Below are 18,094 nucleotides of genomic sequence, written 5' to 3' on the forward strand. Positions count from 1 at the left end.
AAACTATAAAATAAAATAAATAAAACAAATTTATTTATTTCAACACCTCCAAAAGGGCGTAATTTGTTGTTCTTCTCATTCAAACTCCACCTAGAAGTTACAAATAACTAAATAAACCAACTTTGAAACAAATTTCAATGGTATATTTCTTCTGATAATCACAGTAAATGGAAACCCATTTGAATTCATTGAAAACTTCCCTGTAAAAATCCTTGCACTAATAATAGGAACACTGTTCTCTTATTGAAGGTATGTTCCTAGTATGGTGGTAGATCATTTGGCATAAAGCTGTTTGGCATAAAGTCGATTGGCATAATGATCGTAACAATCGTTTTTACGTTTCTTTTGAATCTCACTGACGACATAAGCTTCATTTTGGAATTAGTTGGTACAAAACAAAATGGTGCTTTATTCAACCGTCCCATGCTTGTGTGCTCCCATATTTTTCACAAATTTTCCTTCTTTCAAATATTGGTTGTTCTTTCAAAATATGATGTAACAATAATTATGGTTATTACAGCTGTTAATTCAAACCTAAATAAATTACACCTTCTTTTGAACATAATATGTTCTTTGAAGCTATATTGTTCCAATATTTATTGGTTTTGAAGCTGGTATTGGTATTCCTACTGAAATAAGGGTAACAAACGAATACATTGATCTGCCGTGTTATCAGCAATGAGTAAAATCAATAAAGATAAATCGATTGCTGCAGTTACTCCGATGATACTAAACTTACTTCCATATTTAATTTCAATATTGGATCGATTAAAAATTTTACCAGTAATATTTACTTTAAAAAATGTGTTGTTCGTTCAGATTATATTGTGTGAAGCTTTAAAAAGCTTTAAAAATCTGCTCTCATATAAAGACAATTTTTGAATAATGCTGCATAATAATCCAAAGACCTAATATCTGGATCAAAGCTTTAAATATGTTGCATGTTAATGTTACCTTCTTCTACCAAGTTTGTCTTTACCAAATGTTGGTTACTTTTATCAATTTATGCTCTTTAATAATCACTGAAAACCTGTTCATGAACTCTAGTGGAATTAAATGGTATAGTACTAAATTCGGTTTTTTTCATCTACACATAAACCTGCTTTCAACCAAATTGTATTTCGTCGAAATGTGATGTTAAACAATTTTTGACAATCACAGTTGATAAATCGATTGAAAACTTTTCTTTTATTTTTAAATTGGCTGTTTCTAAGACTTTTTAAGTTTAGTTAGCTTGAAACATTACCATGTAAACACAACCTAAATTACGTTCGACATTTGCTGTCACAGCCTTGCACTCTAAAAAAATATCGCGCTTGCTGAGAACTAAGCAATTCTCGCTGAAACCAGGCCGCCATCGGCACCCATCGTTAGAATTCGAATTTTATGTCACTGATCGCTAGTTTTCGATAAAACTGAAGGGTGGTCCTTTCTGTTTTCTCAAATTGGTGGACCCCTCGTACGCCAGCTAGCTGAACAGTTTGCGAAAAAGCCCATTTTTTGATAAATCTTGGGTATTTCTTCACGGGATATGTCTCATATTTCGCTTGGAACACATAGCAAACTTAGTGGTATCGTATAGAGAAAGGATATAGCTTTCATTTAAACTTGAAAAAATTTTGGCGGCCATTTTGAATTTTGCCGCCATCTTGAATTTTGTTAGAAAAATCGATTTTTCACCATTAGCGCACCGCTAGTTTTGAATTCTGAGATCACCATCAGAAAGCTGAAGAAAAATTGCGTAAGATAGGCTACAAAAACTAGGTGAGCAAAGGTATTTACCATGTGATATGAACGATTTTCTAAATCATGTTCTACTATTTTGACGTATATGGCGAGTGCAATCAATGCAAACATAATTTTTTGTTCAACAAAGAAACAAGTTTTCAATCGTTGGTGTATTATTTGAGACAGATGAAGAATGGGAGTATTAATATGAGTGAAAAATTCTGGCGGCCATCTTGGATTTTGACGCCATCTTGGTTTTAAGTAGTAGAATGAGTTTTCACCTTGTTAGCACTCAACATGTTGAATTTCAATGCTACCGTTGCACTTATTCTTCTTCTTGTTCTTCTTTTTCCTCACGTTACGTCCCTACTGGAACAGAGCCAGCCCTTCAGCTTTAAGCTAGTTTTAAAAACAAATTATCAAATAGGATTTTTTAACGCTTATTTGCTACCTGAATGATTCTTCTGCATATCTTCGAGTTGTAAAATAGCATTATTTCTTGGTCATTATTATTTGGTCTAAAACCATTGATACAAATGAACAATCAGTTGAACAGCTGAGATAAGATAGATAGAATCTGATTGTTTTTTTTTAACGGAGGCCTTATAATTCAACATGATGAGCACTGAGATGGTAAAAAATCATGCAACTTCTAAAAACCAAGATGGCGTCGAAAGCCAAGATGGCCACCAGTTATTCTAACCACGAAATTCTCGCTGAAACCAGGCCGCCATCGGCACCCATCGTTAGAATTCCAATTTTATGTCACTGATCGCTAGTTTTCGATAAAACTTAAAGGTGGTCCTTTCTGTTTTCTCAAATTGGTGGACCCCTCGTACGCCAGCTAGCTGAACAGTTTGCGAAAAAGCCCATTTTTTAATAAATCTTGGGTATTTCTTCACGGGATATGTCTCATATTTCGCTTGGAACACATAGCAAACTTAGTGGTATGGTATAGAGAAAGGATATAGCTTTCATTTAAACTTGAAAAAATTTTGGCGGCCATTTTGAATTTGGCCGCCATCTTGAATTTTGTTAGAAAAATTGATTTTTCACCATTAGCGCACCGCTAGTTTTGAATTCTAAGATCACCATCAGAAAGCTGAAGACAAATTGCGTAAGATAGAAACTAGGTGAGCAATGGTATTTACCCTATCAAATGAACGAATTTCTAAATCATGTTATATGATTTTGATGTATATGGCGAGTGCAATCAATGCAAACATAATTTTTTGTTCAACAAAGAAACAAGTTTTCAATCGTTGGTGTATGATTTGAGACAGATGAAGAATGGGAGTATTAATATGAGTGAAAAAATCTGGCGGCCATCTTGGATTTTGACGCCATCTTGGTTTTAAGTAGTAGAATGAGTTTTCACCTTGTTAGCACTCAACATGTTGAATTTCAATGCTACCGTTGCACTTATTCTTCTTCTTGTTCTTCTTTTTCCTCACGTTACGTCCCTACTGGAACAGAGCCAGCCCTTCAGCTTTAAGCTAGTTTTAAAAACAAATTATCAAATAGGATTTTTTAACGCTTATTTGCTACCTGAATGATTCTTCTGCATATCTTCGAGTTGTAAAATAGCATTATTTCTTGGTCATTATTATTTGGTCTAAAACCATTGATACAAATGAACAATCAGTTGAACAGCTGAGATAAGATAGATAGAATCTGATTGTTTTTTTTTTTACGGAGGCCTTATAATTCAACATGATGAGCACTGAGATGGTAAAAAATCATGCAACTTCTAAAAACCAAGATGGCGTCGAAAGCCAAGATGGCCACCAGTTATTCTAACCACGAAATTATACACCTGCGTTTCGGCATTACGTCCACATAAGAACAAAACCTGCTTCTCATAATTCAATTTCGCTATTTTTCACATGTATGTTGGGCGGTACTAAAAACGATACTTTATGGCTTAGAAAATCAAGGATATTTTTTGCTTCAAAATTTAAGACTTTCATTATGAATTAATGCACTTTTGTCAATGTTTTACGTTAGAACTACAGATATTACCACAAGGCTTACTAATGTCCCGACACGCAATCTATAAACTTCATACAATGAACAACAATGCATAGGGTAAAAAATGTTTGTTTAATACAATCAATGTTTTTTGACGGTTTTCATTTATTGAATTTATTTATTCATTATTATTGAATTCAAAGATATGTCGAAGAATTATTCTGTTGTCAGAAATCGCATTAAAAAAGAAAATTCCTGTTTAATAACCTGGATTTATAACTAATAAAGCTGAGTATCAGGCTCGGTTCCAGTAGGGACGTAACGTCAGTAAAATGAAGAATAATAAAAAGAAGAGTATACGTAACCTTTTTTTATTGGTAGCCTCTAAATTCGACATGCTGAGTGCTATCAAGGTGAAAAATTAATTCTACTACCTAAAATCAAAATGGCGTCAAAATCCAAGATGGCCGCCAGATGTTTTCACTAAAAATAATATTCTTATTCTTTACTCGACTCGAATAAAATACCAAAGGTTGAAAACTTGTTTCTTTGTTGTACAAAAAATTATGTTTGTATTGATTGCACTCGCCATATACATCAAAATCATATAACATGATTTAGAAATTCGTTCATTTGATAGGGTAAATACCATTGCTCACCTAGTTTCTATCTTACGCAATTTTTCTTCAGCTTTCTGATGGTGATCTTAGAATTCAAAACTAGCGGTGCGCTAATGGTGAAAAATCAATTTTTCTAACAAAATTCAAGATGGCGGCCAAATTCAAAATGGCCGCCAAAATTTTTTCAAGTTTAAATGAAAGCTATATCCTTTCTCTATACCATACCACTAAGTTTGCTATGTGTTCCAAGCGAAATATGAGACATATCCCGTGAAGAAATACCCAAGATTTATTAAAAAATGGGCTTTTTCGCAAACTGTTCAGCTAGCTGGCGTACGAGGGGTCCACCAATTTGAGAAAACAGAAAGGACCACCTTTAAGTTTTATCGAAAACTAGCGATCAGTGACATAAAATTGGAATTCTAACGATGGGTGCCGATGGCGGCCTGGTTTCAGCGAGAATTGCTCAACTACTCAGATTTTTTTGCTATGCACTCGGTGGTGTTAATCTCGGTGAAAAGCTTCGGAAAAGGCCGATATTGTATATTTTCAAAGGTACAGAAGACATCACTAATAATGTTCAATATACTGTTTTTGAATCTGCTCATTTTAAATCACTCATTATATCAAACATCCATTAAGCCAAAGGACTTTATGCCAAACCATTTCGTAAAATGGTAAAATGAACACCTCGCCTTTTAGGAAAAACAAATTTCAATGAATTTTTATCACGTAGGGATGATTTAGAACATAAATCGGAGTGGTCGGGTTAATACAGTGGTCAATTGATGTGAGAATATCAACGAAAACTAAGATTTTAGAAAACCTCGTTTGAAAATTAGAACTGACGTAACTTGGAGGTTTTGAGTTTTTTCAGTGAGGTGAATAACGTTATGATATTATTATGTGTAATTTGATACTTTTAAATTTATTTTTGAATGGGTGACAATCCTTAATGGATATATTTTCGGATATGCAATGAAGATTTACGAAAATATTTGTTTTGCTTACGTTTTCTGCATGATATTCATTTTACCCACATGCACTAGTAAAATGAACATTTGCATCGTTTTTTGCTAGCTATAAAAATATGTAAAAAATAGCTATTTTAGTCTGAGTTCGTGTCGCTGCTTTTGACGTTGTGCGATAGAACTTTATAAATTCCTCGTTTTTCTATTAGAAACAAGATGAAATACTTAAGGTGTTCATTTTACCACCCCTTCCACTATCATTGATGGAGTAATCAATTGCTTTTTTATGGGACCCTCCACTAATGGCTACTGATGCATCACTATAAGTACTAAGGAGCAAAATTTTTGAGCAAAACGATTGTTTTCAATAGCTTTACGATCAAATTTCATGAATATCTTTCGATTTCTTGTATAATTTTCGCATCGTACGTTGTTGAAAAATATCACAAAGTAATTTAGTAGTGCGAAACACTCTACTAAGAGAGCGTTTATTCTAAATAAAATGTAGGTCAGTTAATTCCAAATTTTGTTCATGATGTTCAAGGAGTTTCATAACTGCAGTTCAACATCGTGCTGTTTTCTTCGCGGATGATATGAATATTGTCGGCATGTACAAATGTGGTCCTCAGCATGAAGCATGAATCATGCTCAAAGAGGACCCGCAAGCACTTGGAGTGTTCATACAACGAGTGCTTAGGACCATCACGGTGTGTGGCGGCGGAGAATGAACTACGCCACTCTCCCAGACAACCTAAATTTAATTTAAATTTTCTACTGAACTAACCTGTGATCTTATGCGACTTAACTCATGATAACAAATGTTGATTTGACAGCTGCTACGGATTGATTCGACTTATTTTGTACGAGTATGATTGACCGTCAAACGAGTCGGTATGTTTAGGAACTTGTGAAATCCTTGAAGGGACCGTATAACGGGACGAAACAAAATGTACAATAGAACTCAGAAAAAATGCGTTTTATGCGAGGAAACTCAATCGGACAATTTTATCCACCGTGTTTTGCGGATTTGATGTAATTTGTATGAATTAACGAGTTATTACGTGAACTTTTATGCGACTTCTGGTTGTCTGAAAATGACTGCCCTATTTGAATTTTATAAGATACTGCTAATATAAACTGGTTCATGCCACTTATGATGCTTTTCATAAGAATTTGAATAATCATTCATGCTATTTTATTCAGGATTTTTTTTTAGCTTTTACGCAACGCAATTAGTAATGATATTTTGTTTTCCTCTTTCAATGCCGAGATCAAAATTTTAGATAATTTCCAAAATAGCTTATAACTTTCTCAACACACTTCACACTCACTTCAAATTTAAATATTGCAATTTTTTATTAGGGATGTATCAATCACTATTGATTATTTGCGTCTGGCTATTGCAATGCCTCTTGATTCTACAATGTAATTATCGACTTTCGGAAGCAATTTAAATATCGAACCAATTGTTTGCAAAAAAATTATTAGTATGAGAATCGCTTCTTGGGAAAATTTAAATTGTAACAGGAATATGTAATCAGAATCAAAGTCGTCGTGACTCGCGATTAACACCCTAAACATTAATGTCTTCTCTTTTCTTGCTTTTTTACAGATATACCATGAGTGAATTAGAACTGTGAGCTATAAAATGTCAAAAGCGGGGAATCACTTCGCAAAACCTTGTAGTTAAAAGTTTTCAATGGCTGTGGAATTATACTCAAAGTTAAATGCGATACGAAAAAGACTCAAGCGCGTTATCAACGAATCGACGGATTAGCGGAAGAACAGTATCAGACTATAAGTCTTGGAAAGCGACCCGACGCGTCATTCACTTAACTAGCAAAAAAAAGAAGTAATACAGTGCCCCAGCATGGCAGCTGTAGTGTACGGCAATAGCCCTCGGCACAGTAGCCGCCATCACCATTCGGGCTCCGGGCAAAGCCATCTCGGTGGAGTGACCCCTCACTCGCCCTATCACCAGCATCAGCAGCAACAGCAACAACACCATTCACTGCCATCTCACCACCATGTGGCTGCTTCCTCGATAACAGCTCTGTCCCAGCAGATCATCACTCCACCGACCTCGTATCTGTCCACGTCGACAACTACGATTTCGTCTACGTCCCATCAACAGACGACATACTATCTGCACCAGCAACAGCAACAGCAGCAACACCAACAGGCGGTGCACTACCACAATATGCGCAACTCGAAACGGAAGTCGGCGGTGGAACTGCTCGCCGAGAGCAAACCGTTCTACGTCAAGTCGGAAATGGTGCTGGATCGGCAGCAGCAGCTCAACATGCGGGGCGGAAGTTCCGGACCGGTGTCTGGATCGTGTGAGTACTTACTTACCTTTTATGCTATTGTCTGTCTGGGTGGTGTTACTTTCTTGCTCTAGGTATTGATTTATGTGGGCGTTTGGTGTAGTAGAAAATGTTTGCAATATAGTATATGTTCTTTCAGTTGAACACTGGAAAGTTCGACAAGTGAAAATCGATTTTCAACCTGTCTGTTGTTTCATAGGGAAAAGAAGGGTTCCAAGAACAGGTTAAATTGACCACTCGTCTCCTTACAGTCTGCAAAGCAATTGATTTGATGTTTTATCAGAATTTGTTCCACATAGAAACCAACTACACTAAAGCAAAATAAAGTTCATAGGTGTTTGCTTTGAAAGTATGTCTATGACTTCTGAACACATACAGTACTGGACAGAAAAAGTACGCATTTCACACAAAATGGTCGGTTCAGAAATAATATGAATGTCACTCAGGCTCAGCTTGAAATATTTGAAACATAAACTTTTGAGCTAATAAAAATTTCCTATTTAGCGAAAAATTGCAAAAAATATTTTGAAAATACAGTCAACTCTTCCTAACTCGATATTGAAGGGACCATCGTGTTTGGCAGATATCGAGTTACAGAGCACACAACCAGTTCAACTGCGATCCAAGGGACAATCGAGGTAGTCATGACATCCAACTTCTACTTTTGTCCTCTAATTCGATATCGAGATACAAACTTTTTAATTTCGAGTCCTAGAGATTTCGTGTCAATCAAGATAGTGTACCGTTAAGTCACCAGTCACCGTGCGGCCGCCATTCACCGTGCCATATTCAGAATATTCATACAAATTTTACAAATTACTGCTTTGATGGCAAAAGAAGATAAAACTGATGAAATCAAATAGTTTTTGTCACAATGCATTTTGAAAAAGTTAGTTTATTTTTGAAAAACGCCCGAAATTCACTTTTTTCATTTTAACGTTAGATTATCAAATTTTTCATATTTTCAACAAGTTTTTGCTATAGATACAACTAGTAAGATGTATTTCATCGTATGAGCCATGAGATTTTATTAAAATTAGATTTTTTTTGATTGTATTGCAAGAGAAACACAAATGCACGGTGAATCGACCTTTCTTAATATGTATGGGTCCTATTACCGTTTATTATTTTTTGGTATGAAATTATTGTATAATATTGGATTTACTGATATGTAATGATTAAACTACTTCATATTTAGTTGTTAAGTGAATATGAAATGGTTTGGAAAATACAGTTTAACTTCCTATAACGATTTTAATAAAATAAACTCGAGGAAACCTTGAAGATCTCTTCAGGAATTACAGGAAACTTACAATCAAGGAGTTTGCAAGAATTTCGAGAGAATCTCGACAAGAAATTCTGGAATAGTCGATAGTTTATCTAGATTCAATAGAAAAACATAAAGAGCCAGCAAAGTGCGACGACTTCAAACGACTGAGTAAATTTCAAGATAACGCACACAGTGACCCAATATATTATTAATACAGAGAACTCTTTCCACATTAAGTGGGTAAGTCAGCTATCGAATAATTATCAATTTTAAAATACTTCATCATTAATTTGTCATCTACAATTTGACAATTTAAAATTATTGAATTTGGTACACCTGTCGAATTTCAAAAATATCATATTTGGAACTAAATTTCCATCCTCTTTATAATTCATCGTGTCCTTCAAAACATCGTTCAAATGCAGAGGGTATTTTCCCTAATCTAAGAGATACTCTTATAGTTGTGCATGGCAAACGGTTAATTTATTCACTATTATTTCTGTGGATAACGAAAGAAACATTGCGAGAAGAACCTACAGAACCACTATGTCTAGTCACAATAGTCTATATTGACAAAAAGCATTAAATTCAAAAAACTATCTGTTTCCGCCCGGGATCGAACCGGGGGCCTTCCGCGTGTTAGGCGGATGTGATAACCACTACACCACGGAAACAGCTGAATGTAGGGGAGACAAACGGCCTAGAAAAATCAATCAAGAGAACATATTCGTACGCAAACTTGGAGTAGAATGATTTAAGTTTTCCCCTTCACTGTTTGCTCAGAGTGCTCTCCGACACACGTTAACAAATTTTCACTCAAAGACATACCTACTAACTAGGAAATTAACGTTTCAGTGCCAACAACCAATCCTAGTCAACATAACAATGTGATCTAAAACGAATTTGATTCATAATGATAATCAATCTAATAATTGTTTTGATTTATTAATCGATTATTCAGTACACCGTTTTCTCTATTACGCCGTTAAATTTATGGTCATGAATAATAAAACTCCGATTAGAAATGATCTGCACGATGGGGCAAATATATAAGCGTGCACAGTCTAAAAATAATCATGAAGGGAGATCGAGAGAGTGAGAGAGAGAGAACACCCAATGCGAGCTTTCCAGGCGAAAAGCTCCCTTGTCACACCCTCTATATGCTCTCTTTGAATCTCACTCGTTGTTTGCTCTTCTGTTTTGTTTGCGGTGTTTACAGTATGGGAAATACACAAACATGAAAGCAAGGGCTTCGTTTTCCTTTTATGTGATGGCACGTGTTTGGTCTGCAGATAGAAACGGGAGCTTTAAAGCAGCTTTAATTACTGAAAAGCAACCAGGTTTAATTATTACCTACATTGAATACTGAATGTTTGATTTTTAATTTTACATGATTTCAATGTAATGGACTAACCAAGCATTTTGATACTTTGACAGTTCACTAATCCAAAGCTTACCTTCAAACTTGTTAAACGTTCAATTCAGATTTCAAAAACAAAAACAACTTTTATTGAAGTTTTAACAGCTTACGGACAACATGTAAGTAATGAAGGAATAAAAAAGATAGATGCATCGGCCGGGAATCGAACCCGGGCCGCCCGCGTGGCAGGCGAGCATTCTACCACTGAACCACCGATGCTTGTGTCGAACTAGGTGATGTGTCCACTACAGGATGATTGATGCTTTACTTAACGCGACTTAACTATTCTAAATGCTCTGAGCTCGATGACCTCGAGTTGCTCATTGCTAGAGTGCGCTACTGCAATTGCTGCATCAATCATTCGAAAACTACAATCACTGGAAAAGCAGTTCCTCAAATCCGCCAACAAAAATGATGACGTCGTCTCTTACTAGGTAGATTTTCGAACCTGGCGACAATGTTCCATCGTCGACGGGGTCGTCGATGGAATCAGCTGATGCAAGCAAATTAATTAAAAAGCGAAAATGATTAAATTTGCGGCATATTCCGCCCGTCTTACGGTGACTGCGCCTGATGCCAGGCGTGCGAAATGCAATATCCTCTTCTTCGGCAGCCGGGCTCATCAATTGAAACCGGAAGAAGGGTTCAATTTTGCGCACGTCTGCTGCCAGCAGCAACGGCTCGCAATTACGATAGGTACTTAGGTGCCTACCTATGTACATCACAGCCGACTGTAGAGCTGTTCATGGATGTAGCAAGGATCTGCATCAGACTAAACTATAAAGATCTTCATGTTATTTATCAGAAATCCCTAGAAAGTTTCTGGTGACAATACTGGAAGGTTTCTGATAAAAATTGTGGTAGATTTATGATGAAAATTGTGGAAATATTCAAATGAGAATCCTTGAAGAATCTCTTTGAGAATGAAAGAACTGTGTTGAAAATACTTATTTCAGATGAAATTTCTGCAATGATTCTAATGAGAATCCGGAGAATCCATAAAAGTTTGGATAAGTATCGTGAAAATGTGGAATCCTGAAAAGATTGTGGTGAACATCCAGGAAGGATCCTGTTACAAATCTAGGAAGAATTCTGACGAAAATCTAAGTAGAATTCCGAGGAGAATCCAGGAAGGATTCTTATTAGAACACTGGCATGATTTCTGTAAGAATCCTGAAGGATTTCTGAAAGGATTTTGATAAAGATTCTGGAACGATTATGTCGCAAGTATTCAAAGGATTCCAATTAGAATCCTCGATGGATTATGATAATAGCCTTGTAAGGATTCTGATGAGTATTCTGGATGGACTCTGTTGAGTATCCTAGAAGCAGTCTGTTGAGAATTCTAGAAGGATTGTGAAGAAAATTTTAAAAGCATTGTGATGAGAATCACGGAAGAATTCTGATGAAAACCATAGATTTAGTCTGAAGAGAAAAAAGGAAAGGAACTCATATGAAACTGTAAAGATTCGGATGAGAAATCTGGAACGATTTTGATGAGTATCCTAGAGGAAATCTGATGAGTATACTGAACGATTCTGGGAAAATTCCTGAAACGGTTCTGATGTGAGTTCGGCATCGATGCTGATGAAATAGTGCAAGGATTCTGATGAGAATCGTGAGAGGATTCTGATGAGAATTTTGGAAGGATTCTGATGGGAAGATTTTTGATGCCAACCCTACGAGAATTGTGACAAACATCCCGAGACGATTCTGATAAAAATCACGATAAAATTCAGTTGAGAATGCTGAGAGGATTCTGATGAGAATCTTGAGAGGCTCCTGAGAAGCCTGAGAAAATTTTAATGATAATCCTCGAGTTTTAGGGATAATTTAAAAAAATTCAAATGATAAAATAGCGACGAGTTTGGTGTGAATTCGGAGAGGATGCCGGTGAAATACATGAGTGGATTTCAAAGAGAGACCTTAAAGGATTCTGACGCGAGTCCCAAGAGGATTGTGATGTGAGTCTTAAGAGGAATCTAATGTAAATCCTGCAAAGAATCCCATGTAAATCCTACGATGTATCTGAAGGGAATCCAGCGAGAATTCTTATAAGAATCGTAAATAGTTTCTGATGAGAATCATGCGAAGAATCCTACGTGAATCCTGTGAGTTATCCAATGAGAATCCTGAGAAGAATTTTGTAAAGATTCTGAGAGAATCATCAGAAACTATCTAGGATTCTCACCCTTCCATCCATGATTCTTCTCAATTGAACCAACATTTCAAAAATAAATCATTGGAACTTTGTTACTGAACGTTTCAGTACAATGATTGAATGTATTCAAAATACTCTAATTTACTTTATCTAAAACTATTTGATTTTATCTTCACGAAACAATTGAATTTTATATTTCTCGTGATGAGAATTTTCTTTAAGTCGTCATTTATGTGGCAATTCATTTTTCCTTAAGGTGAAGATGAATCGAAGCCAAACTTAAAATTTTTCAAGAGCACAATATTTGAAAACTAAACATTTTTTTAAGCTGGAAACTTAATCGATTGGTCACTCACTGGTGGTGACCAATCGATTAAGTTTTCATCTTAAACGGGTGTTTGGTCCTTCAGACTTGTGCTCTTGAAAATTTGAGGTTTGGCTTCGATTCATCTTCATCTTAAAGATATGAATTCAAATTCCGGAACCAAATACCGGGGCTACTAAACAAAATCCAACATGACTCCTATAGGTCCAGAATGTACCAACTTTGCATCTAAAAGTTTCAATTTGCTAAAACAATGTTATTTAATGTTTCGCACAACAGGTGTTTTTTTAATGCTAAACATCGGTCTTTCGGAATCAAAAACGAAGTTCTGAAAATGGACTGACCAGAAAGGCTTCCGAAGGTCATCTTTTATCGAGTAAATATGATTTTATATGACAAAGTATGGAAATCAACATTTGATGTGGGTTGGTTCTCCAGGATTTCATACTAAGACTTCATTACACATTTCGAATGTATTTATGTGAAAGTATATGTATCAAGTCTTGCGAGCTTATGTGAAAATTTTTAAACCAAAAGTGGTTCAAAAATTCCCACATAAGCTCGCTAGCTTGATAGATATACTTTCACATAAATACATTGGAAATGCATTGAAATTTTATCAAGAATCATGATTGCATGAAAAATATAAATTCCGCTCCAGTGCACTTTTTGGAATGAAGAACCTGGAAGACATCAGGTCTCATACCAACAGGGCAAAATTGCAGCTCAATCGGTGAAACTATATTTTAGCACCACCCGTTTAAAGTTGGTATGGGATTTACTATTGGAAAACATAATTGTGCAAAGAAAAATCGCCAGAAGGCGGACATTGATCTCTAAAAAAAAATTAACACAGAACTCGACATGTATTTTTACGATTAACAACATTGTCCAAAACAATCCAATGCTTGTGAAAAAAAAAGATATTAGGTATAGACTATAATTTTGCTTAATTTTGTCATTATTGTTTTTCCTTTACGTGTTAATCGACGTTACCTTGCCAATAGGTTATTATATTTTGCAAACTTCTTTCAAAAAGCTCAAAAGGTATTTCTAGAGAAAGTCCAAAATATATTTAAGGCTAACTACTTTGAAGAATCCCTTCAAAAATTTCTTGGAAAAACCTAAGGCAATGAAATTCTTAGCGATGTTCTTAGTTAAATTCCTGATCGAATCCTTGACAAATTGATAGAAGTGCTCAGAATGATCATAAAGGATTGATTTTGGTGTAGAGTCTGTGAAAAACTCATAAAAAAATAGTAAATTTTATGGAAGAATTTCTGAAAGAGTTCTTAGAGAAGTTCTCAGAGATATCCCTGAACAATTTTTTGATTAGTCTACAATTGAATTTCATCAAGAATTTGTAAACAAAAATCAGAAAAAAAACGTTTGAAAAAAAAATTGAAGGGTTATTCATGAATTCCAAAAGAGAATCAGGAACAATCGTGAGGAGTTACTAATGTTATCTTATGACAACGTCCCATGCCTCCCTGACTACGCCCATGGAACTGTTATGAGGATAATGAAGACACACCGTTCGGTTCAGAGGGATATCGAATATCGGCTACTGCTGACGTCGTCATCGAATGTCGTGTGCCGTTCTACAAGCATCGCCGCTGAGTCAGATTCGTCAAATTACTTCAAATCCGGAGAAGGAAGGGGTTAATGAATTTATCATATTTTCATGGTTGGCGATTGATGTACGATTTTTCCCTTGATGAAGATGGAGAACATGGTAGTTGTAATGCTTCACCGAACTTGATCCGGTTGTATGCTTGAGATTTCTCCAGGAAATTACGTTTCCTCAGCTGTACTAACTCGCTTGCAAAAAATACATGGTAATCTATATAGTACATATGTCATTACATTCGAATTTGGTGCAAAAACTGTAATTGTGGAATCGACCACGACGGATTTGTGGCCAAATTTTGGCCAACTTTCTACAATGATTAGAGTAAGGTGGAGCAAAAGTTCGACCTTAGTGGTATAATCAAAGTTTCCAGGAAAACAATAGCAGTTTCAGGGTGGCCACCAAATATTCATTTCGAAATTCCCGCTTTTTTCCCGGTTTTCCCGGTACAAATTTCAATATTTTCCCGGTTTTTATTGAGAGGCCCAAACGTAAACGGGTGCCCCTTTGGTCGGTTTTTGAGGTGAATATACTGAACAAAATCTACTTCAAGCCTTCCAATGGCATTTTAAGGAGATTTTTACGACCAATCGGAAAAATAATATTATTCGTAGTAGATTGGCTTGTTTTTGGCTTCCACACAATTAGTATAGAACAAAAAAATGCTGAATAAACTTAAAAGTCTTTTTTCTCAAAACTAGGTTTTTGTCACTTATACCCTCATTTAACTCAATTGTGCTATTCTTTTAATTCACTTTGACAGGGATTTGTTTTAAAAGCTACCCAGCCCATGTTTACCAACAACTAGTTGTCTCGGCAAACGTTGTATTGTCCATTAGGCCGTACATCAGGCGTTCAAAAAAATAACCTAAATTTGTGTCAAATTTATATTATTCATTTTCTCAACTTTCTCGGAGGATTTTGAGAAATATTATTCAACACAAACACGTCGGAGCCCTCGAGAAAAACAAGAGTGAAAGAATTGTTCAAATCAATCGTCTTGTTCTCAAGCCACCTCGTGACATAAAAACACCATTCCATTTTTATTTATATAGATATGCCCTTTTTGTGCATCTTACTAGAATATTTAAAAGTATTTTAATTCATAAACTTTTATTTATTTCAACTAAAGCTACTAAAGCAAATAAGTTCAAGGTAAGGATGCAATAAAGCAAACAAAGCCAACGGTGTCACCTTACTTATACAACTTTTGGTCAATTAGATAACGAATGACACATTAGAAGCTCATGGATAATTTTCAAGAACAAGTTTTCAAGAAAATTTGGATTTATTGATTTATTTGAAGCAAATAAAGAAAATTTTAAGTGCTTAAACTGTCTGCAAGAAATTTTGAAACTCTGATTCAAAACTTCGAGTCAGATGAATTAAAGAAAAATCAAGTCAATAGTAAGAGGAAAAAAATCATAAAATATTTTGAAACATTGCTAACCAATGAGTGAATTGAAACAGTTCTAAGAAGTATACTGTAACAAAGTAGATTATTTCTACAAGAAATTGAATCATTGTTTAAAAGTTATTTGTGTATAATTACACATGCTCAATGGCACTATCATCAACCGTAACAACTTTCTACGACTAATTTTGATGATTTTGTAGATTTAGAGTTCAAAGATCTTCATTCGAAATTATTTTCCCGGTGATCATCTCAAATTCCCGGTTTTTCCCGTCTTTTTCCGGATGGATTCAAATTCCCGTCTTTTTCCCGCTTTTCCCGTTTTTCCCGATTCGGTGGCCACCCTGAGTTTGCACAAAACAAATACCATACAATGAACCTTCAATATATTGGCAGTAATTTTGCTGAACAAACTTGTATCAAAATATTTACCCATTTTAAGATATAACAATTTCAAAATTGATTGTCTTAAAGTTGTCTTAAAGTGTGTCTAGTGTGGGGCAAAAGTTCGCTGGCTAAAATACAAAACATCGATACTTTTATGACAAGCATACTTTACATCAGCCGTAAACTTAAGTTTGCCGAAAAATACACACTAAATTTTCATCAAAAAATTGCCCAAATCAGGGTTAATTGTAATACACTTAAAAATAGCAGTTTTTCGCAAAACTAAGTGGGAATGTAAAATTTTGGTGACATTTTTCGCACGATCAGACAAATTTTGCTAAATTTGAAGATAATATGTGGATTTTAGGTAATTTGCAATTTTTTCCGTGAGTTTATACATGGGTCGAACTTTTGCCCCGCTGATTCGAACTTTTGCCCCACTATGGGCTAACATTTTTTCAAGCATTTATGCAAGGCTAATACACCTCCAAGCATTATTATGATAGGCCTAGAAACGCCCTTACATAAAATATTGCAAAAGATTTTATCTTCAATTGGTCCATGCAACGAAAGTTTGACCAAAAATTACAATTTTCACGTCGAAAAACAACAAATAGCCATAACTTTTCCAAATCTCAATCGATTTTTATGATATTTATAGTGAAAGTCTCTTACTTGAATAGCATTCGAGCCACCATGAAATTAATAAGTTTAGTTTTGAATTGAGCTAGAAATCTTAAAAAGAAACTCTTGCCCCACTCGAACATTTGCCCCACTTTACTCTATAAATATTTTGTTTTATTGTTTTTTACATTTATGAAAGTAAGTAAAAATACAGAAAAGGCACCAATCGAAATTGGTCTTTTTGCATGTCAGCACAACTTGGTCGTAATCCGTGATGATCGATTACTCGTGGAGTAAAAATACCTTAACAAGAATTACAACATGGATTCTTTATGTAAATTCTCCAAGTTTCTTCCATGAACTTCCCTAAAAATTCCTTTAAGGCCTTCTCCCATAAATGTTATGAGGATTCATGCGTGGATTACTACAATAATACTTCAAGGAGTATATACTGGAATTCCTGCAATAATTCTTCTAGAGAACGATTAGTAATTTCTCCATTAATTCCTTCCTCTAATAATTCTTCTTAGAATTTCTCCAAGGAATTCTCCAAATTTGCTTCAGGGGATTCACTACATTGATCTAATTTTTTTTCCTATTCGAAAATTTGCAAGGTAGGTATTCTAAGAATATCCTCATAAATCCTTTCTGCATTCTTATAAGAGTGTTTTTCAAACGTGAATTGCATATATTCTCGAGTTTAAAGCTCGACATAAAGAAATGTGGAATAAATTTAAAGAAATGGTTAACCAGGTGGGTAGTTAAACTTTTTTTCGGAATCGATGGCAATCGCTATCGATTTGTTATATGCGCGTGAAGTAATTTAAAGACATGATTGACCGGGTACCTGTGATACAAGAATTTCTTTAGGTTTACCTCTACTGCCCATAACTGCATAACAGTCACATTCGACACTTTTGACAAATTGGAGTTAATAACGGGGAGAGTCATCAAATAATAAATACTTTCGACCAACTTACTGAAATCTGTGAGATTGTTCTAGAAAATTCGAAAAAAATACCAAGTTTGTAATTATAACCGCATAATAGTCACATTGAGATTATGAATGAGCCACGTAATGTAATAGCAATAAATTTTTATCAGAATTATTTTCTGACTACCTATTCACCTAGTATGCGATATGAGTTGTACAAAATAACAGCCTCAAATAAGCACTTTTGAGTTCCTGATATTTTTTAAATATTTTAGCTTCCTCTCATATTGCCATAAAACGCACACTTCGTAT

At 35.1% G+C, this 18,094-nt stretch overlaps 1 protein-coding gene and 2 non-coding genes across 10 annotated transcripts in view; 1 reads left to right on the plus strand and 2 right to left on the minus strand.

The window, feature by feature from the left end:
- Positions 1-18,094, plus strand: part of LOC5572344 (probable serine/threonine-protein kinase yakA) — a 242,148-nt gene that overhangs the window by 202,508 nt on the left and 21,546 nt on the right. For all 8 annotated transcript variants that reach the window (XM_021841135.1, XM_021841128.1, XM_021841136.1 and 5 more), the window contains one exon: positions 6,903-7,629. In XM_021841135.1, coding sequence (XP_021696827.1) covers positions 7,161-7,629 — 469 coding nt within the window. In that variant the 5' untranslated portion in view covers positions 6,903-7,160. The remainder of the gene's footprint in view (positions 1-6,902; positions 7,630-18,094) is intronic.
- Trnav-aac lies at positions 9,489-9,561 on the minus strand. Its single transcript has one exon. It is a non-coding gene; the product is annotated as a tRNA-Val (tRNA).
- On the minus strand, positions 10,456-10,526 carry Trnag-gcc. The gene has a single exon. It is a non-coding gene; the product is annotated as a tRNA-Gly (tRNA).

The sequence above is a fragment of the Aedes aegypti genome, chromosome 2 (genome assembly GCF_002204515.2).
Source record: "Aedes aegypti strain LVP_AGWG chromosome 2, AaegL5.0 Primary Assembly, whole genome shotgun sequence".
Taxonomy (NCBI): domain Eukaryota; kingdom Metazoa; phylum Arthropoda; class Insecta; order Diptera; family Culicidae; genus Aedes; species Aedes aegypti.